A 21,364-nucleotide genomic window follows, 5' to 3' on the forward strand; every position below is an offset into this window, starting at 1 on the left:
AAGTCAATGGTAGGAAATCTTGCCCTTGGTTTCAGCTTCCTTAGGCTTGTGAATTCCTTTTTCCTCATCTTATGGTGCATCTTTTCTGTTAATACAGTTTTGAAAATAATGTGTACAGGAATATTAATGTGTATAGGAATATTAAAGGTCATTTATCTTCTCCTGAACAGTTCATTGGAATTCCAGCAGGGTATCAAGCTGTTCCCTCAACATTTGCCATTACAATGAATGCTTCTGTCCTTGTATTTTCATAAGCTATTTGGGATAGGCTGAGACTTCCAGAGGAGATTCCAAACACCAACTAAGGATTTCATTTGAGTACATGGTTATCATAAAAATCTCTATAAAACAGGCATCTGACACATCCACTGCCTGTGCCAGTCTCTGCTGTCCTCACAACCAAAACTGAGATGTCCTGTGATCACAAATACAGTTACAGTCAATTGACCTTTCCATACTGAGTGAGAACAGCTCAGCATTTGTATCCTGAATTTAACATGCCATGCACAAAAGCAAAATCTTAATAAATGGCAGTTACAGGAGCAGTAGGAAGATCACAGTCCAATTCTGTTCTGATCCGTGGTGGAGTTTGCAGGGCTGACTGTTGGTAAAAGCTATTAATATGTAAACAGCCAAATTTGATGTGGAATGTTTGAGAGAGCAAGGAGTGAATGTGTCATTTTGAGGTTTGCATTTCTGACAGTAGAAAGGCACTGACTTTAAACATCAGGGTTTAAAGCTGTGATACAGAACTAGATCTTGTTAAATAAATATATCCTTTATTATTTTTATTTTACCCTGATAAATATTCTAGCAGGGAAAAAATACTGGCTTTCTGCATTTTCTGTATGGACATTAATGAATCATGTGTGTACAAATCCAGATTAAAAGAAAACCTGAAGTCTTTCTGTAATTTTAAGAAGAACAGGATCATCCACAACACCAACAGTCCACATTAAATTAGTGTCTATCCTCCAGTATCAATATTTATACAGCATTAACAGGGTAACAGTTACTTATAGATATAGTCAATATTTGGCTGAAAAGATCAAACTTGGATACCCAAGATGAGGTGTCTGATTGTGTGTTTGGACATCTAAAAACCAGATCCTGGTTATTATTATTTTTGAACAGATGCTGAGCAGCAGCTGCTTTTAATAGATTCAGAGAGGATTCTGGATGTTCAACTTCACATCACACCACTGACACAGATAAAAGGCTGCAGGTCATTAAGCATACAAACCTCAGCCAGGATCTTTGGCCTAAATGTTCACAATCCAAAGACAATCCATGACTTAATAATAAAAAAAAAAAAAAATAGGCCATTATAGACAAGTAAAAGTGATGTTTTCAGCAAGTGTTTAATGAACCAATCTGCTGGTCAAGGGTTTGCATCTGAGGCCCCTGCAGATCACAAAAGAATGTAGGGTCTCACCAAAGCTGCTGCCTTCCTCATTTTGTTTCCTTTTTCCCCTTCCAGGGTCCAGCAGGAGCCCGTGGTGCGCCGGGGATCCGAGGGATGAAAGGCCGCAGGGTGAGCACTCTCCAGGAGCTTTCACCCCTCTCCTCTTCCATACCTTGGAAAAATGCTCTGGTGGTTTAGTCTGGGGGTGTGAAGATGAGCAGAAGTGGGGCAGCACCTCCACAGACACATTTCTGCTGCACATAAAGGCTGTGAGGTCCTTGAAACAAATCTGAGCAGGGAAGAGAATGCAAAGGTGGTGTAAGGCAGAGGGGTGTCCACAGTAGGTTATCATGGAATGGTCCAGCCTGGTGGATATGCTGGTTTGCCTTATCAAAACACAGTTTATGGATGCTTCTGGTGAGGAAGATGAAGATTTAGTTGCCTGAAGGCTGCAGAAAGGGGTGCAGGTAGAAAACCACAAAAGGTGCCTTCATTGCTGTGGGAGAAAAAGTAGCTGAGGTATGAAGTGTTGTGATATAACCAGAGGCAGATGAAGGATTAAATGTTATGTCATGACACAGAATTAAGAGACAAGGCTGACGGAAATGGAGCTGGGCTGCTCTACCCTTGTGTTTCATGTGTTCCATTCCAGTCCCACAGGACTGACACCTCCCAGCAGGGCTCCACAGGGCTGTGAGGAAGGTGTGCTTTCATTGTCAGTAAATCAAATTAGAAACATGTCCTGTGCCTTTTTAAGGGTTTTTCCAGCCCTGATTTTATCTGTACATACCTCAGCAGTACCACCCTGTGAGCACAGGTGTCTCCTCACCCTGCTTGGCAGGAGCAGCCCCCAGCCTAGGGCTGGGTGAGGCCCTGGCACCACAACAGTGCTGAGTTCACGTTTCCCTCCATAGAGAGCTCACAGACTCAGAGTCAGCTCTTGTGTGGCTCTCCCCTCTCTGTTTGGGTGACAGCCGACAGGACAATGACCTCTGGACCTGCTTGTTTTCCTGCCTGTGACATCCAGCCCCCATCCCACTGAGCTCTTCAGATTTTCTTCTCCAGATATTTATTGCAGGAGCATTCCTGCTTTGGATTGTTTTTCCTTGTCCAGCTGCTTTACAAAGTATTAATAGCGAGAATACGTGAGTTCTGCTGAAGGCCCCAACAACAACATATTTTGCATTTCTCCCTCCAAGGAGCTGTTTCCATGTTTCATTTTCAAAGACATACACTGGAGTAAATTCTACATTTTACCTACTCTTACTTTCTGCTTCTCCTGCAACTTCTGCTTGGGGGATTCAGGACAGCCAAGGATTGTGTGTTGTTTGAGCACTGCAGTGATATAATCCATACAGATTTTGTGAGGTACACTTTCTAAGATGCCCAGCAGCAAGGAGGAACCTGGGCTTTTCTGTGAAATTCCAGATTTCTGTGGACATGATGTAGGGAAGTCAGTACTGTAAGAACCAGCAGCTCTCCTCCCTGGAGGATTTCTGGTTTGAATCTCTCTCATTCCCATTCTCCTCCTCTTCAATACTCTCAGAAGATGTTCCAGGCACACAGTATCCTATGTTTGCTTACTTGCTCCTGTGATTCCAGCTCTTGCCTCACTCAGGATGGGGAAATGATCCTCCAGTTGAAATTTCAGACACTACCCTCTGTCTACCCTAGCTTGCAGAAGGGATGTAATTCAATTCAGAGTGGAAACATGAATGCAGCCCCTGCCAGATGTTTGTGGATTTCAAGAGCTCTCTTGGTGGATGCTTCATTAAAGTAATTCTGCTTTTGAAGGAAACGTAAATAGCAAATATGGTTTTGATTGTAAAGAACAATGGAGGCTTTTTGGAGTCTGCATTTATGTTGTGATAGCTTTTCTATTGTCAAGATATGTATATTTTAAAAAGAAAAGCATTTTAAGAATTGCAACCTTCTTTTTTACTCCTGACAGAGCTATTGTTCCTTCACAAGTCTTTGTTTATTCCACCGAACTGATACCGAACAATCTTCCTCAAATGTGATTTCCTTTCTCCTCTTCCCTAAGGAGAAGAAACTTGGACTTGTGAGCTCAGGCTCATTTCCCTTTATCTGTACTCAGCACTTGCATATGTGCTTAACATCCAGCTAGTGACAGCTACATACACACTTACACCTAATTATTTAACCAAATCAAGGTTTAAATTTGGAGGCAGTTGGTCCAGCAAGCCCCTCGCCCTATGTCACCTAAATCCTAAAGCACATTTCTGCTAATCAGCTCCTCACAGCAGGAAAATGTGTGGTCTTCTAAGGATAATGTCATCAAAAACCTGGGAATCTCTATGAAAGGCTGAATATCAACCAGAGCCATGATTTTGTAATTCACATTATAAAGCTGCATCTGAAATCCTCTGTGCAGTGCCTTAGCTTGCCCTATTCTCCTGGCCAAGGTGCCTGTCAATATTTCTAGAATTTTATCCTCTCACTGCTGGGTTCTGGCTCAGGTGACACAGAGGAGCTTTTCAAATCCCAAAGCACATTTCTCTTTCCCACTGTGCCCTTCATTCATCCAGCTCCTGCATCAGCTGCTGCCCAGGTGAAGCCTGCAAATCCAAGATAAGGGGAGCACACCTGCACTCCAGGCCCTTTGCTGCTCCATGCCACAGGGAAGGAATTGCTGCCTCTGCCACATGGACCCGATGATTTCCAGCATCACCAATTGCAGGGATTTGTAAATGCCAGGGATTTGTAAAGTGGTGTTATCTAAGCAAACCTGAAAATATTTGCCTTTCCAAGCCCAGCTGCGTTGTTGTTCAGGGAGAAGTGGAGGGTATTGTTTTGCTTCCATGGATCTTTCTAGTTGACTGAGAAAGCCATAGAAGTGTTTGAAGAAAAGCTCATTCCAGACCCATGGCCAGGGATGTCTCCCTTTGGCTTCACTCAAGGCATCTGCTTGATTTTTTATTTGGCCAGACTGTGATAGCGAAATATCAATATTTGGATAACTGGGTAAGGAAGGAGCTCTGGGTTTCTGGAAAGGAGCTCCTGACTGCTCCTCCATGCTGCTGTTCAGAGGCTGGTCCCTGTCTGAGCTCTGAGGAGGTGTTTAACAGGAGGAAACGCCTTGTTGGGTACACTGTTCTGCAGGAACATTGTCTGCTTTAGCAGCAGGATAAATCCTACTGCCTCACCTGCACTGGCAAAGCCTGGAGCTGAGTTCCCCTGCCTTTGGGAGCTGTTCACACCCAGCCACTGTCACAACCCTGTGTTTAGTCTGGGGTTTCTGACAGTGCTGCTTGGTGTTGCACAGCACAGGGAAATGCTGTCCTGGCCTCCACTCCCAAAGGGCTCTGAGGCTCCAAGGGGAGCCCAGGGGCTCTGCTCAGCCCTGCTTGCAAGGCCAGGGCTGCAGGAGAAGGGCACCTTGAGGCTCTTGGCTTTGGGATGCTCCCTGGAGAGCTGCCAGGACCTCACTCACTCACCTCTAACCAGCGTTGTCATTAAAAGGGAGTTTTAAAAATTTAACTAATTGACTAAATGTAGCTTTTCCTGTCAGGGTGGATTAGGGGAAGCCTTTATCCCAGGTGTCAGCCCAGGAGGCTGGAGAAGATGAAGCTTGCCGCATGCATTTGAGAACAGAGGGTCACTTTCTTCTCCTTCTTCAGGTCAGATGCTGATGAGATGTGTTGTGATGGGATTAGGCAGGTGACTGCTGTGAAGTGAGATTGCCCTGGCAGGTCCTGCCATGCTGGTGACAGGGCTCTGCTGGAAGGGATGAGGATACTGTAAACACTTCTCTGACCAGCCAGCCCTGATGAGAGCCACAGCCATCACTGAGGGCACCCAACAGGCTCCACCTGGCTCAGAGCAGCCCCTGCACTGCCAAAGAGGCTGGACAGGGCAGGACAGGCTACAGAGGATGAGTCTGGAGGTGCCAGACTCATTCCATTTTCCTTCCCAACTCTAACCCACATCATCACTGTAATTTCCATGTCCCACTTGCTTCTGATCCCTGTTCCCTCTTCCAGGCCTGAGCTAAGGAATCCTTGCCCTCTGCACATCCTTCCCCTGCTTCACTAGCAGGTCACCACATCCTCTCGGATAGTAAAGGTGTAATTGCACAAAATATCCAAGTGGCTGCTCAAAGAAAGGAGAACAGTTAGTTTTCTGGGGAGGATGAGCATTTGGTTGTTGAGGGTGCTTTCCCAGAGTGCCAACATCACACCCAAGCTGACAGCTCCCTCCCCAGTGCAGGTCTGGCTATTTGCTGGCAGCCTCCAGGCCCTGCTCTTGCACCACCCCAAGTAACATGACTGTCTGACTGGAGCTGTCAGTAGCCCTGCTTTTAAATGACCTTCTGGTCTTTGTCATTGTGCTTTGAGGTTTATAGGGACATGGATTAATAAAACTTCTGGTCTTTGCTGCTCTCTGATCCAGGGGCCAGCATGAGCCACTGTGCTTGGGGTGTTGGGCTGGTGAGAGGTGCTGTGACATCTGTGCAGCACAGCCCCAGCTGTGAAACGCCCCTTTGCTTGTGGGGATCCCATCTGGGGCACAGCCCTCTGTCTGTCTGTCTGTCCTGGAGGCCAGGCTGAGCATTCTTCAGAGCTGTGCCATACTGGCAGTGCAATACAGGCTCTTGGTTATTCAGACTCTGCTCCTCTGAGCAGCACAGGGCTTTGCCAAGCTCAGTAGGAGTTTTTGCATTATTTTATATTGACAATGTTTGTCTGCTGTAATAATTTGGCTGGGGTTCCTATACATTTCTGCTGTACACTGCCTTTCTTTGTGAGCCTCTCTCTCTGCCTGTCATCCTGGAGTTGCTTTTCTAACACACTGGCTCCCTAGCCCTGTTATTACTTTTGGCACTGGGTTTGCATCCCGATTAAGCACATTGGCTCCTGTTTTCCCTTTCTGCATTGGCCAGCTCTCAGAATTCCTCTTACCACTACGTTCTAGCACCACTCTGTGTTTTTATTTATTTATATTGCAGTAGTGCCTGAGAGTCCTAACTGAGCTCATGGACTGATTACGAACATGACTTCTGTTAAGAGTCTTTTCATGTGCCCTTTTTTAACTCTTTTATTTTCTTTCACTGTGGCTCTTTATTCTCTGTCAGTGTGAGGCATTGGTCTCTGGGAGTCAAATGGTGCAGAGGGTTGTGTGTTCATCTTTCCTGAAATAAGCTTGAAAGATAGATGGTCTTTAAATCCCTTTCAACCCAAACCATTTTTTCTGTGATTCCCTGATCATATCCTTACCCTCTTCCCAGGGTTCACCTCACTTGCAACCCTCTAAAAGAACAAGGACACCCCTTCCTCAGTGATGCCCAAGCTGTACCACGAACTGTTCAATTTTAGCTGCTCACACCTGCCCATCTGCAGCAGGGTGTGTGTCCCACACACCTCCCTGTGCCCACTGCCCACTCACACACCCAGGGGCAGGTGCCAGCCATGGCACCAGACCCTCCCCACCTCCATGAGCACGAGCACCTGCCTGGTCCTTAACAGCAGCCAGATCTCTAAATATCACATAGCTGTAGCTGAGGGTTTGGAGTTCAGCTGCCAGCAAATATACCTTTCTCTCTGGGAGGAGTTTGGGGCTCAAGATGATGTGAAGGTACTGTACAGTGGGGGTTGTGCACCTCTATACCACCTCTGTGACCACGAGACAGTGTGGTGTGGCAAGGGTTAAGGGCAAAGGTGTTGGAAAAGCAAGGTTTCGGGGAAGGAAAAGGTGTGCTGTCAATAAGACTGGAACTGCAAGTTTGTCTGTGCACTGCAAAACTGTTGTCATATCACTATTGTCTGAAAATAAGGCTGTTCCTAGCCTGCTTTTCTCCTCTGGCTTGAGTCAGTGGTTGGTAGTTGGTTCAACAGGAATAAAAAGTGCTGTGTGCTGGTAACGGCGAGAAATAAGGCAACAAAACATAAAAAGAATCTTTTAGTCCTGGGCTCTGAGCTGCTGTGCTCAACCCAGGCAGGTATAAGTTGGCTTAGCCAGGATTGATCTCATGGACTGCCCTGGTGGCCAAGGCTAAAGTGACAGCTGGATTTTCCAGTGAGCCATATCCTCTGTGTTCTTATTTTTGCTTCTCCTTTGCCTCCCTCCAGGGTGACAGAGGGCCTGATGGCCCCGCAGGGGAGCCGGGGTCGCGAGGTGTCAAGGTGAGTGCCCAGGCTGCTCTCAGCTGTGTTGTGAAATGCTCTGGGCAGGATCAAGGTCCCATCCTCCTCCAAGAACAGGGATGTTCAACTGCTCCACGAGGATCAACCAGCAGGGATGAGTCTGTCTTGCAACCAGAGTAAAATCTATCCAGCAGTGGTATCAGGGCCCTTGCTGGTTGGGGTTCCCTGGGGCACCATCCCAGGCCTTTGGCCTCTCAAAAGCTGCAGGGAACTGGAAGGGAAATTTGAGGCACAAAAAGGCAAGAGCAGATGGGCTGGGGCAGGAGAGTTTCACCAACAGCTCCTGCTGACATGTCTCTGTCTTTTTGTCTTGCAGGGCCGACCAGGGGAGCCAGGCCGGGTGGGCCCAGATGGGCTGCAGGTATGTCCTGTGTGAGAGCCACAGCTGCCACTCCTGGGGACACCCACATGTCCTCAGAGCCCTCCAGGCAAAGCACAGAGGTGTGCCAGCACATCCCCAGGTGCTGATTGCTGTAACTCTGTTCACAGGGCAAGATGGGAGAGACTGGGGAGACAGGAGCACGTGGCTTCCCAGTGAGTGTCCATCCCTTCTACTTCCTTTCATAACCTCAAGTCCTTGAGTCCTGGTCCAGGAGGAAGACTCTGGACTCTATCTCACACTAACAAGGTCACCTCTTCCCTCCTGTCACTGGAGCATTTTTGAGGTGCACATTTCTGCCAAGAGACATGCAGATTGCTGCTGGGTTGGAGCTGACCCTGGTGTTTTTAATTTTTCTAGGGTATCCAAGGACCTTCTGGACCTCCAGGAGCAAAAGGGACTCCAGGCGACCCGGCAAGTGTCTTATCACTCTCTCTCCATCTGTCTTCCCTTCCCTTCCCTTCATTTCTTTCTCTGTCTGTCTCTTCCCCACCACTTACCCCATTCCCAGTTTCTCTGTCCTTGCCAACTCCAGCGTGGTCAGAGATGTGAAAGACTTGGCTAGAGTCCTAGGAGCCATAAGGAAAGACAAGGTCAGACCCCTGGAAAGCAAAAGGGAGCCATGGATCTACCAGGGAGAGTGTAGGATACAGCCTGGGGTGGATTTTGGAAGGGAAGGTAGAAAAGAAGGGCAAGGTTGGGACTGGGACAGGGTCAGATGTAGCAGGGGGAGTTGGAGTGTGGGTGAAGTGGAAGGGGGGAGTAGGAGGGAGGCTGATGGTGTCAGAACTGAGCCCACAGCTTGGGGGAGTCTCTGGGGGAAGACAGAGCTCAAGTAGGGCCAGCAGTGCTGGGCTGTGAAGGGAGAGGGTAAAGCAGACACTTTCAGATTACTCACTGAAGTTGTTTTAGATGGGAGCCAGGAAGATGAAGGGTCTTCTGAGCTCTTTGCCTGTTAAGGTACCTCAGCACACCCACTGCTGGCCTTTCCATCCCACTGGCCAAATCTTGCACAGAGAACTCCTCTGAGATGTGGGAGGGAACTGGTGTTTTATCTTACAGACCAGGGAAGTGATGGCCCTTCAGAGATGAAAGCGGTTGTATGAAAAGAGCCTTGTGTCTCTATTTTGCAGGGTCCCCAAGGACCACAGGGGCCACCTGGGCCTTTGGGAGAAATGGGGCATAAGGTAGGTATGGCCTCTTTTCCTGTTTGTTTTCCCCTTCCATCAGGAGTGGCAGGACTGAGGGAGGAGTAAACATGCAGGGGAGCATCCCTCCACACCTTGCAGTGTGGAACAAGCAGGAAGGATTCCCCTTGAGTCTGAAAGTCAACTTCCAAAACAGTGAAAAGCAGAAATTTGAGCACCCTTTTCATCACAGGCCACAGACACCCAGCTGGTGGAAGTGCAGACCCAAATTCTCAGCAGAAAATACATTTCAAAGGTGACCAGGCAGGGACCAACTTTTTGTACCAGGGTGCAGAGTCAGGGACCCAACACAAGAACAGCTCAGCTTGAGCACTTGGTGTTTCCCTCTCCCTGGTGCTGTTGCTGACAGGACCCAGGTTTGCCAGCCTGCCCAGAGGCTGTGGCAGCCCCAGCAGAGGCTGCTGCAGCAGGGCAGGGAGCTCAGAGACGCCTTTGCTGCTGGCAGTGCTGCTGGGCTGTGGTTGCCATGAAGCAGTGGCACAAACACACCAAAACTGAGCAGCAGCTGCCAAACTGTGCCCCAGTGGAGTGCAGGGGATGCCTCCATGGTTTTCCCCAACTTCTCTGTGCTTTTGGCTTTATTTTACTCCTGTTAAAATAATATAGTCTTGGCTCTTTCTATCACATGTGCCAGTGCCCCTTGCATAGCTCCTTTCTGTAGGTCCTGAGCTGTAACACAGACATGAAGGTGGCTTTGAATGCAAAGTGTGTGAGTCATGAAAGTTTCCATTCTCATGGCTGCTGGACTGGATGGAGCGAGCTCTCAGCATGGTAAACCACACTGGGCAGCTGGAAAGCTGCTTCTGAGCCACTCTGGATGCTGCCAACCAAGAAAGTACAGACCTTCATTCAAATCTGTAACTCCTCCAGGAGCCTTTCTCTGCACTGGCACCTCTGGAGAAACCAAAGCAGGGTTTTGCTTTCATTGGAGCTTGAATTTTCTCATTGCGTGACATGACCATTTGTTCACAAACCCAACACACACCCTGCTCCCTCCTCTGCTTGAATGCAGCTCAGCAAGCCAGGAACTGGCTTTATTCCCTGGGTAGCTCCCTTGACTATGTGCTCTTTTTTCCTTTATTCCCAACTGTAAAGAGAAGGGAGATTGTTGTCTGGAATGCAAATATCATAAGTAAATAAACCACTCAAATCCTTTAAAGAGAAGCTTTACTGTCCCATCTTTGGGCTTGTTTTACAAACTCTCCTTCCCCCATGCTTCCCAGAGGTAGAAGCAAATGTACAAAAACTAAAGCTCAAATTGGTACTAAAGATAGTGAATTACTGTAACCCCAGTATCAGGGGCTGCACATGGAGCTGAACTGAGTGAGAACAGTTTGCAAGGTCATTCTCACATCTCCCATCTTTCTATCTTAATTCCTCTCTTTGTCCAGGTCAAGCACTCATTTTTTGGCTCTTTGAGGGATGCCAAACCCCTCTGCCAGAGTCTGTGCTCTCACAAGAGCAAGGAACTTTCTCTCAGCCAGTCCAGCCTGGGCTGTGGATTTCTGGTCTGAGCCCAGGTGTTGGCCTGTGGATATTTGCTGGCCCTGTACAGCCAGAGGCAGCTGGCTGATGGATGTCAAGGCTAATCTGGCCGAAATTTTTGCTGCAGGGCTCAGTGTCAGCTTGCTGCCCTCAGCTCCCTTCAGCTGGCAGCACCATCGTGCCCCTGCCTCTCTGGGAATGGGGGCAGAGGCTCAGCTGGAAGATGTGGCCTGTGGGGCAGCTTGACCCTCATCAGAAGGAGCCTGTTGGGGCAGGGGATGTGCTCACACCAGTAGAAATGGAGAATTTGGACTGCAGGGAGCAAGAGCCAAACATTTCTGTCACCCGCTGTACCAGCCCAGCCTGCTGGACCCTTGCAAAGAGCTTCCAAGTCTCATTCTGGACCTTTTCCCTTCTATCCCAGCTGGTTCCAGTGCTGCTCCCTGGTGGGGTTACTACCCTTAGAAAGCAGAGGGATTGGAAGGAGGCAGAGAAAGGTGCTTGGCAGAGGAGGCTGGGGAGAGGGGAGGTGTGAGGGTTGATCAGAGCCCTCCCAGAATCCAGGCACGAGGGGCCCCTTTGATGCTGTGGACCCCGAGCCAGCTCCAGGGAGGTAATTGCATTGCAACCAGGGCTTGGCTGTCCCAGGAGAGCTCTGCTAAAGGAGTTATGTCTTTGATCTTGCTTTCTGCTTCGTTACAATGGGTTTTTTCATTATCTTGTTGTTGGTTTTTTTTTTCCCAGGGACCGCCAGGCTCAATGGGACAACCTGGTCTTGCAGGTGAACCTGGCATGAAGGTAAGAAAAGCCCTGAGTGTAATTTCTCTGTCAGATTGGGGAGATGAATGGCAACTTCTGTTCCTGAAGGACTGAGTGACATTGCTGGTTTACCCTCCAGCAGCCAAAGCAGATAGTGCATTCAATAAAAGATAAAGTTTAAAAAACCTAAAACTGGGTTAATTTTAGCCATTTTTACAAATTCCTGAGCCCCACCCTGAGGGAGAGGCTGTCAGTGCTGGGGAGAAGCCCCATCCCAGGGATCTTGTGCCTCAAGAGCTGTGAAGGGCCTTGGAAATGAAGCTCAACTCTTTGCAGATCCAAAATCTCAATGGAGAGAGGAGCCCTTGAGACCCAGAGATCCAGACAGCTTCTAATTTGAAACCAGAAGAGCCTTAGGACTTAAAAATACCCTCAGATGAGGTCCTGCCACAGTTTCCAAGCCTCAGCTCTCTGGGGACTAAACTCCTCTGATGGTTAAGGGGGAAGGGTGCCCTGCTTCAGACCATGAATGCACCTTCTTGTCCACATAAAAGCCATCTCTTTGTTTGAGTTAAAATCCCAGTGCTGAGCAGCTCAGAGGGGGCTTTATTTAATCCTAACCCCTTGGTCTGAAGATTTGATCCTGTGAGCAGAGCTTTTGAACAAACTCTATGTGGGAATTAAATGCAATTTCCTCCGTGCTGCTCTTCACTCCCACCCCCCACCCCATCCTTGGCCATGTTTTCCTTGGCAATTCTTCTGACACTTCACTGGAGCTACCGTGTCTTTGGCATGCTGATACTGTGTGAGTGTTTCAGCTCCTGTGCTCCTGGCTGGCCCTCCTGGGAGCAGGACACGATGATTTGGAAACCCCCTTTACCTGCTGGGAGGTTGTGGAGTGAAGGTCCCATCCTGCTCCTTCTCCAAGCTGGAAGGAGCTGGAGCAAGTCTGGTCTGTGCAGTCGTGGCTTGCAGAGCAGTTTGCTGTGGGATGAGGTTTATGGACATCTCAAACCTTTTTCCCTTGAATCTTCTGCATCTCCTCCACACAAAGCAGATCTCATGGATGGGCACACACGGGAGAGAGCTGCCCTATGGCCATCCTGCCCCCAGTGCCACATTGGCAGGACCCATTTGTTTGCCAGCTCCATTGCCTTCTGTTGGCTCATTTAACTGCTGTCAGACATTCAGGTTCTTCTGGAACTGGGGCTAAAAGAGCTGTTGGGGTTTTTTTCCCTCACTCTGTGTGTCTGCCACCACCCCACATTGCTGCTTGTCTGTGAAGGACCATGCCTTGTGGATCTGCAGCTTCAGGCAGCTCAGACCCCTCTGTGATCCCTGTCCTGTCAAGCACCATTGCAACAGAGCCTGTGAGATGTGCCCTGCTTTGCTGGGCCTTTGAACCCCCTTTGAAAACTCAGCTGAAGGTGTTTGTGTGGCAGAAGGAAAGAAATAGTTAAAATTAGGGTGCAATGGGAAGTCCTTCATGCTCCCTCACTGTCAGTAAACAGCTTGTCTCCCTGTATGTGCTTCCTTCTTTTTAGGGTGATCCTGGCCAGTTGGGAATCCCTGGAGAGCAAGGTCTCATTGGCCAAAGAGTGAGTATAGTATGGCCACCTTCTGGTGGGCTTTCTGTGCCTCATCAGCTCCCAGAGGTTCTGTCCTTGCTGTCCCACAGCCAGCACAGGCTGACCCTGTTCTCTGCATCCCGTCACCCTCCCAGCCCCTGTTCCTGCTGAAGGGGTGGAAGTCCCTTCCCCACAGAGCCCATCAGCCCCAGCTCACCCATCTGTCTGAGCCTCTGTGATGCCACTGTGACACCGAGTGTGAAAGGGGCAGTGTGGGGACACGTGTGGGAACAGACCCCTCCTGTTTGCCAGGGGCTGTGTCCGTGCAGGGCACGCTGCAGCAGAAGGCAGCAGGGGAACAGTGCATGCACTGTGTGGGCGTGGGAGGGGGATGAATGCAAGGATTGAGGCTGGCAGGGGCTGTGGCCCTTCCCAGGACTGAGGTCAGGAGGATGGAGCAGGATGAGGAAGGCCCAGGTTAAATGAATTCAGACTGAGCTTCTTTTCACACAGGGAAGGAGGGCTTCCTGCAGGCCAGCAGCAGGTCTGTGGAGGAGAAACTGTGGCTCAGAGTAGAGCAAGAGGCTGAATTCCTGCTCTTGCTCCAGCAAGAGCTTGTTCAGCATTAGGGTATGAGATAGGACACGTGCTAGAATGCAGGGCTGAGCTCCCATCACTGCAGCCTGGCTGCTGCTGTGAGCCAGCTGCAGAAAGCTCAGGGAGAAGCACATTTAGGCACAGCCTTACTGAGTTTGCTTCTGTCCACAGGGAGAACCCGGGCTGGAAGGGGACAGCGGGCAGCTCGGGCCAGATGGGATCAAGGTAAACCTCCCTCCCACAGAGCTGCAGCTCTCACACACATCTCTGTGCACTCTGTGATTCCCAGAGCCAGGAGGAGGCCAAGGGCATTGTTGGGTCCTGTGTGGAATAAGCCTCTGCCCTGCAATCTCTAAGGGTTTTTTTCTGCAAGCACACATAACAAACCCCTCCTGTTTTACTCCTCTACCCACGTTTTTTGGCATCTGATCAGATCTCCAAAAAGGTCAAGTACTTCAAAATCTGGTTTCCAACAATTTGTCCATTTTATTTGAGTCTTTACAGATCAAATTTCCAACTAATCAGGAATTCCTGGGCCTGGCAAGGGAAATCAAGAGTTGTCCATCACTCTCCCCTGCACCACTGACCAGAACAATGTTAGAGAGTAAAGAAACCAGATCCCCTTCCCTTGGCAGAGCCCCAGGATCTCACTCAGGGTTCACTCTGTATCTCACTGCTGTGAGTTTGCTACCTTGCCTTTGGAACAGGGCTCTGATTCCTGTCCCTGCACAGCCAGCCCTTCCAAACAGGCCAAGAGTTTTGTTCCATGGAAAGAAAGAGCAGCCCATCCCACAACAATGCAGTTTATTGCTTCTTTCTAGTTAAACTATTTGCCATGTGTCTCTACTTCTGCTTATCTCTGAATGTTGGATCAAAAATCTCTTCCTTAAGGACAATCAAGGCTTCTGTATTCCCTTGTAGTGATGGCCGTGCCCAGGAGCTCTTGAACCAAACCAGCTCTTTCCACCCCAAATGTGTCTCTGGACACTTAACCAGATGTGCCTGTGCTCTTTAACCAGATGAGATCTTGTTCAGCTCTCCCACACAGGTGCAAGAGGAAAATGGTTCAGTTCAAGGCTTTGGCTGCACATGTTGCTCTCAGTATAAAGCTGGCCTTTATCATTGTCTCCATATAATTTTGAGTGCTAGTGCTGAATAATACAAAATATTTACAATCTTTTATTTATCTTGATGAAAGAAAAGCAGCTATAAATTTACTTCTTACACTTCTATGATTGAATTTCTGGTCTGCATTCCAGTTGCTTGATCTTGCCAAATACTGAAATGTTATTATCTGCCAGATTTTTTTCATAAATTTCAAGGACTGGTTTCACTAGGGGAGCTTTAAGTGAGTATTGGGATTTTTTTTTTTCACTGAAAGGGTGGCCAGGCATTAGACCAGGAATTGGTGGAGTCACTGTCCCTAGAAGTGGCACCTGGGGACATGGTTTAGTGGTGGGCTTGTCAGTGCTGGGTTGAAGTTTGGATTCATTCGTCTTAAACGTCTTTTCCAACCCAAATGATTCTTTGATTCTATGATCCTGTAATTGTCAGAGCAGTGATTTGACAGCATACCCACTGCTCAGGCCATGGATCCTTTACAGGGCACAGTGACACAGTTTCAGAGTGTTTATTGGAGCCCTGGGCTGATTTCTGTTTGGCAGCAGGAGCCAAGCAGCCGCTCCAGACAAACCCATCCTATTAAAAGTCTCTCAGCATCCCCAGCTCAGGGCTTCTGGATGAGGCAAGGGAGACTTTCCAATCTTGTCTGCCTGCCTCATTCACGTGGGAGGTTCAGGTCTCATTGCAGGAGACTTAAAGGGGTTCAGGTTACTTTGTGTAATGGGGGAGTTCTTTCTCCTTCAGCCAAGAGATTTTAAAGAAAAGAAACCTGGATTCACTCCTTTTTTAAATGTCAAGTGTATTATGACTCATTCATCCTTTTTCTTGCAGGCTCTCTTCCTCTCAGACTCCTGAAATATTAATTATGTGGTGGGGTTTTCCCTCACAAGAGTTTTGTGTGGGTATGAAAACCTCCCACCCTCTACTCTTCCACAGGGAGACAAAGGAGAGCAAGGCCCAGAAGGAGAGAAAGGAGAAAAAGGCAATGAAGGACTGAAGGGAAAGGAAGGACCTCCTGGATATCCCGGCATCCCAGGTGTCCGAGTGAGTCTGTGAAACCAGCCCTTGGTGGCCCGTGGGTCCCCTGTAGTGATGAGTTTGTGAACCAGGACACTGCTCAGGCCAGGAGCTCACCTGAGGTGTAACTGGTCATAAACATTATGGTAAAGTGTGTTGTTTTCATGAAAAACTGTGTCCAGGAGATGGTTTGGTCTCTCAGCTGGGATTCACACTTGGGAATGTGAATGTGATCTGCCATAGGTTTGAGAAATGGTGCCTCCCTGTCACACATCTTAAGATGGACCCCACAAGGTGTTAGAGGGGGAGGCCCAGAGGACTGAGAGGGGCTGATTTTTCCCTGGTTGCCACAGCTGGCTTGGGGCTGGAGCTTGGAATTGGCCACCTTGTGCCTTCTCTGATGGTTACTTGCTTGCTTCTGGTCTTCCCTTCTAAGATTTCCCCATCAAATGTAGAAAACAACTAGAAGAAATCAGCAGGATATGACTCCTGAATCCTCAGTGATTATCCTGGGCATGTCTGGTTCACTCGGAGTCTGATCTTGGTGCTGTAGAAAGAAAAAGTTTGATTCTGGCTCTGAGATGAGAGGAAGCAGGGCAGTGTCAGGTGGAAGAAGGCTCTGCCCAGTGCCCCAGTGGGCTGCTCTGCAAGCCTTTCTGCTTGAAACGTGGAGTTTATCAGGTTGATGACATGGTTTATTCATTGTGATTGTTGTCTTGGAGCAGAGTTAGCAGCAGCCAGGGCTTGCCAGGCTCACTCAGCAGAGGGGCAGCCCAGCTCAGAGGGATGCACTGCTCCCCTGTGGCTCTTACCCCTCCTGCAGCTGGGGAACACCAGCTCCCACCCCACACATGTGTGGAAAAGGAACAAGAAGCCCAAGTTTAAAGGCAGCTCTGCACTCCCAGCCCAGGCTGGGTGGGAAGCAGCAGGGCCAGCAGGTACCGCCGAGCCCTGGGTGGATGCTCCATGGTGAAACGTTGATTTTCCTTTTGGTGGTGTTGTGGCTGGCTCAAAGGAGGGCAGGGAGAAGGGTGTGAGGGGATGGAAGAACCAAAAGAGATGGATTTATGTTATTTTTGGGCTGAGGTTGGGGTTTGAGCACTGACTCGACTAGAAAGTGGAAACATTGGCTTAATACTGTAGTGCAGCACCATAAATGTGCAGAGTGAGCCTGTAGTCCTGCCCCAAATAAGGCCACCCTTGGCCACAGGCCCCTGTACCCAACAGGGAGCCCTTTCAGGGCTGGGATCATACCACAGGCAAGGGTGGTCCCCAACACCCCAGCTCCTTCCAGCTGCAGGCTGGCACAGCTGGACAGTCGCCCTCCATGTGCTGTACTTCTGGCTGGTTCACGTGTTTATATTGTGTGTGTTTTAAGAACCAATAAAAATACTAAAGTCATGCAAAAGCCATATTAAGTTATAAAGTATAAAATACAGATTCTCTCAGATTCTGTCTCTGCTGTTTGCCAGCATGTCCCTGGGAACATGATGCTGTTTTCTGTTTTATTTTTTTTAAAAAAAAGGAGTCAGTAGAGCCAAGATTCCTGCTTATAATCACTCCCTTTCAGTTTTTTTTTTACTGCAGAGTGCTATATTTCCATCTAATATTTTAATATACTTCTTTGTATTTCCTTATGCCTAAACTCAGGCAGACTTTCAGACCTGCATAGGCTCCAGATAGTGCTGCCTCCCCTGCCAGACACTGTTACCTAATACACAGGCTGGTGTTCCTGTGCTCACTGAGGTCATTCAAATATGGAACTCCTCTGACAGAAGCATTTTCCTCTTCCCATTACTGACAATTTCATTCTACTTTCCAATGGAGAGTACAAATGTCAGTGGGACCTTCCTTAGATTTCTGTCTAGATAAGATTTACAGCTCAGAGATAACTGCAAGCCTCTCCTTCCCAGCTGAGGGTTAGGAGCTGGAATATCCAGCCAAGCCATCCTCTGGAGGACATGCAGCAAAAGCCACCACAGGCACAGCCCACCACAAACTGCATGATGCACAGAAATCTTTAAGGCTGCTGGACTAAGATAACAAAAAATCTTGTCATGGGGAAGTCATGAAGATTACTCACCCAAGGGCAGATGTCAAGGTGACAAACTCCTGTCCAGGATTTGTATGGTGACAATTGGTTGGGGAAGGTGCTGGAGGAATGAGGGAGCATGTTGGGTTTGGGTGCTGCAGATACTGAGGGATTCCACACCACCCTGTTGTGAATGGTTTTAATACTTGTGGTGTGACACTGTTATGCTGTCCAATAATCACTTTAGATGGTTTTAAGGACTTCATCTTTAGTTATTCCATCTCCATTTGGCCTCTCCTGGTATGACACCCCCAAATCCTTGTATCTGTGCTTCACCACATTCCTGCCTCGATCCACTGATGTTTTCCTGGTCTTTTCCCCAGCCGTATTTGTTGGGATATCAGCTGCAAAGGGAGACAGGGAAGATGTTGATGCTTCTGTGCCCTTAGGGGGGATGCACACACAAGGATCTGTGCAGTTACCTGTGCCAACGAGCTCCATTTAGGGGTGTGAAGCTCATCTTCTGCTTCTGGAAGTTAGTTTGAGGAAGCTGATGCCCATCTGCAATTATAGACACAAACAAGGCTCTCCTAAACCTTGGCTTGTCCCTGTGTTACTCGAGGGGGCACCCACAGGGACATGCCCTCCATGGACAGCAACAACCTCTGGAAAAACCCTTCTCATCACAAGGTTCTGCAGCCACACCATGTCTTGAAGGTTTGTCCTTAATGCCAAAGAAATGTTTAGTCTTAATCTTTATTTTGCTTATGTCTACAGGAATGTGACACTTCACTATCGAGTGTCCTTGTGACAGATGTAGGAAATGAGGTGCCAGATTGCTCTGCAATGGTCTGACTTCATTGCTGGTACATTTTCAGCTTGTTTTGTATATCCTGGCCTGGAGCAGAGGCTGGTGCTGGCAGAGCAGGTATAGGAGCTGGGGAATTTGGCATGACCAGCTCACACCTAACGTGGCAACAGGCCAGCATGAAGGATGGTTGGAGATTAGAGGATTTGCAGTCCTGGAGCTCCCTGGAGATGGCAGATGAAGGGATGTACCCCAGAGTAACTTTGAAAGCTGGAGGAAGCACAGAGGGTCTGTGCTGCCCCTCTGGGTCCTGCAGAAGAGAGGCACTCACCTGGTGATGGATGGGGTCAGCAGAGGCACACCTGGCTTTCCTGGGCAAAGCTTCATTTTCCAGAGTCATCCTGATGCTGATAGCACAGGACTGCCTAAGCACAACCAAACTTCCCTCAGTGCTCATGAAATGTTTTTTCAGAGATCTTTAGCTTTAACTTGGCTCAGCCATTTCCAGCATTAACATATCTGAAAACCGGTTTCCACTGTGGTTTTGAATCTCAAACGAGAAGCAGCAGGGAGGCCCCACTCAAGTCTCCAGGGGTAGTTTGTACGTGTTTCAACGCCAGTGGATTTCAGCAAACAAACCTGGCAGCTGAGATAGCCCATGAGCTTCACAGCTGTGGCTGGCAGGGCTCGAGGCAGCTGGAGCTGAGATAAATGAGTATCCTCTATCTTTTGGTCACTTTGTCCAAGTTCACACTGCTCCGTTCAGCCCCAGTTCCTGCTCCGTGGAGGAATGGGCCAGTTGTCCCTCTGGCCATAAGAGAGAAATTGGAGCACCAGTGCAAGATCCAGTTGGAATTTCCAGAGATGAGTACCTTTGCTGAGCTGCTCGCCCACATATTATCTCCTCCCAGTGGTTTCTGTCTTCTAACACAAACTTGCTGCCTTCACTTGACCTTGGCTCCCTTCTGAACGTGGCCATTTGGCCTCTGGTTTGAACAACAAAAGGCTGAAAATCCCTTCCCCTTGCAGAGCACCAGGGACTGTTTGGGCATCTGCCTTCAAAGAGACTGGCTGGAAATCCAGACTTTTGTATGGGCAAGGCAGCACAAGGTTCTTCTCCTCAGTGTGTGAGGACACTGGAAGTACAACAGCCTGGCAAAGTCTGGCAAGGAATCCATCAGCAGGGCAAGTGTCATGGTGTGGTTTGCCAAAATAAGAAGATAATTTATCTGCTCATCTGTAAGGCTGTGAGGGAACAGTGCCTGGAACACACAGAGAACATCCCTGGAGAGTAACCTGCATTCACAAAGGATCTGAGTGCCCATCAGAGCTGCTCATTGCATCAGAGGATGGTAAAAGCCAGAGGTTGAAGTCACTGCTGTGCCACCAACAACCTGGTCACAGGCGAGTGGGCCTTGAGAGCAACCTCTTCCCCCAAAAAGTGCTTCCCTCTGCTGCTTCTCCTCTGCAGTGACAGAAGATGTGGCATTCCAGCCCTTCCCTGGGAGGATGACAGATCCAGCAGTGGCTGAGGAAGGCCCAGGCCAGTTGGCAGCGGGAGGTGATGGGATTCCAGCTGCGCTCTGCGGCTCTGCACTGTGGTTTTTGTAACATGCTGGTTGCCATACACGGCAGACATCTGATAGCAAGGGGTTTACAGTTCCAGGAAAGCAATTGGAGAGCCTGGAAGTACTGAAATACAACATGCTCTGAAACTAGAAATTCCCTCATTGTTCAGCAAAACTGGCAGTCGAGTTCTTTCCACTTCAACTTGAACCTGAAATCCTATCTGCAGTGTCATTCAAGCCATGTCAGGACTCAGAAAGCTTTGAGCCAGACACTCCAATTATCTAAATTGCCATAAACAATTACATCAGAGAAGATCTTGCTGCATTTGCCGGCCCTGCTGTGGCATGCAGATGTGCACCATCAGCCCAGAAGAGCTTGAAGGGCTGTAAATCCTTTTGCTCTGGTGCAACGAGGTCCAAAGTCCTTTCATTTGCTCTTCAGGAGGGTAGAGTGACACGGCTGGGCTGGATTGGAGAGCTGAGAAGGTTTTTTGAGGGAATTCACAGGATCAAGCCACTCTCCAGCCCAGTGCAGAGCATGGAGTGAACTCGTGGCTCTTGGCTCTGGTGCTGTGGTCGCTCCCCAGAGCAGCAGCAACCCCACACACAGCTCTGGATGGTGTCCTGAGGATCCTCCCCATCACATTTTTGTCCCTCTCTCATCTACAGGCTACAGTCCTGAAGTGGAAGGAGGACTTGCTGGCCAGGATGGACCTTCTGCTCTGAGCTAGCAGAGCTGCTGCAGCAGTGCCATGCTGAGATGGGGCTGCTCTCTGGGCTCTGCCATGCCAGGGCAGAGCAGGAGCCTCTTCTCATCCGACACATTGCTCTTGTACTAAGTTGTCCAAACATTACTTAGAGCAGAATTTGTCCCAGAGTGTTTTTTTCTCTTTGTTCTTTTCTGTTTCCTGCCACTGAAAACATGATTCAAAGGTTTTCTGCAACAAAGCGCCTCGCTCTGCTCTTGCTGAATCCAGCCATTCACTGCATGTGCATGAGCTCAGCCACAGCTGGCAGCACCACATCCAGGGCATTCAGCTCCCTGAAAACTCTGAGGCTACAAAGGACAATCCTGGAGTCACCACTGGTTTTAATCTCTGCTCTCCATGCAGAAATGTATGGGTTTTGCTTTTTTTGATAGTGTGCTGAGTTGTTGTTTCCTGGAAAAGCTGGGTGTTGTGCCCTGGACCATGGGCTGTCTGTGGAGTAATTACTTGAAAGAAATTTCTTGAACTCCCCCAGCTAGAGGGTG

At 48.8% G+C, this 21,364-nt stretch overlaps 1 protein-coding gene across 3 annotated transcripts in view; it reads left to right on the forward strand.

The window, feature by feature from the left end:
* COL27A1 (collagen type XXVII alpha 1 chain) overlaps positions 1–21,364 on the forward strand; it is a 138,311-nt gene that overhangs the window by 89,631 nt on the left and 27,316 nt on the right. For all 3 annotated transcript variants that reach the window (XM_063410124.1, XM_063410121.1, XM_063410123.1), the window contains 10 exons: positions 1,481–1,534; positions 7,495–7,548; positions 7,886–7,930; positions 8,059–8,103; positions 8,309–8,362; positions 9,082–9,135; positions 11,386–11,439; positions 12,945–12,998; positions 13,737–13,790; positions 15,624–15,731. In XM_063410124.1, the coding sequence (XP_063266194.1) occupies positions 1,481–1,534; positions 7,495–7,548; positions 7,886–7,930; positions 8,059–8,103; positions 8,309–8,362; positions 9,082–9,135; positions 11,386–11,439; positions 12,945–12,998; positions 13,737–13,790; positions 15,624–15,731 (576 nt within the window). The remainder of the gene's footprint in view (positions 1–1,480; positions 1,535–7,494; positions 7,549–7,885; positions 7,931–8,058; positions 8,104–8,308; positions 8,363–9,081; positions 9,136–11,385; positions 11,440–12,944; positions 12,999–13,736; positions 13,791–15,623; positions 15,732–21,364) is intronic.

This window comes from Prinia subflava, chromosome 12 (genome assembly GCF_021018805.1).
Source record: "Prinia subflava isolate CZ2003 ecotype Zambia chromosome 12, Cam_Psub_1.2, whole genome shotgun sequence".
Lineage (NCBI taxonomy): Eukaryota > Metazoa > Chordata > Aves > Passeriformes > Cisticolidae > Prinia > Prinia subflava.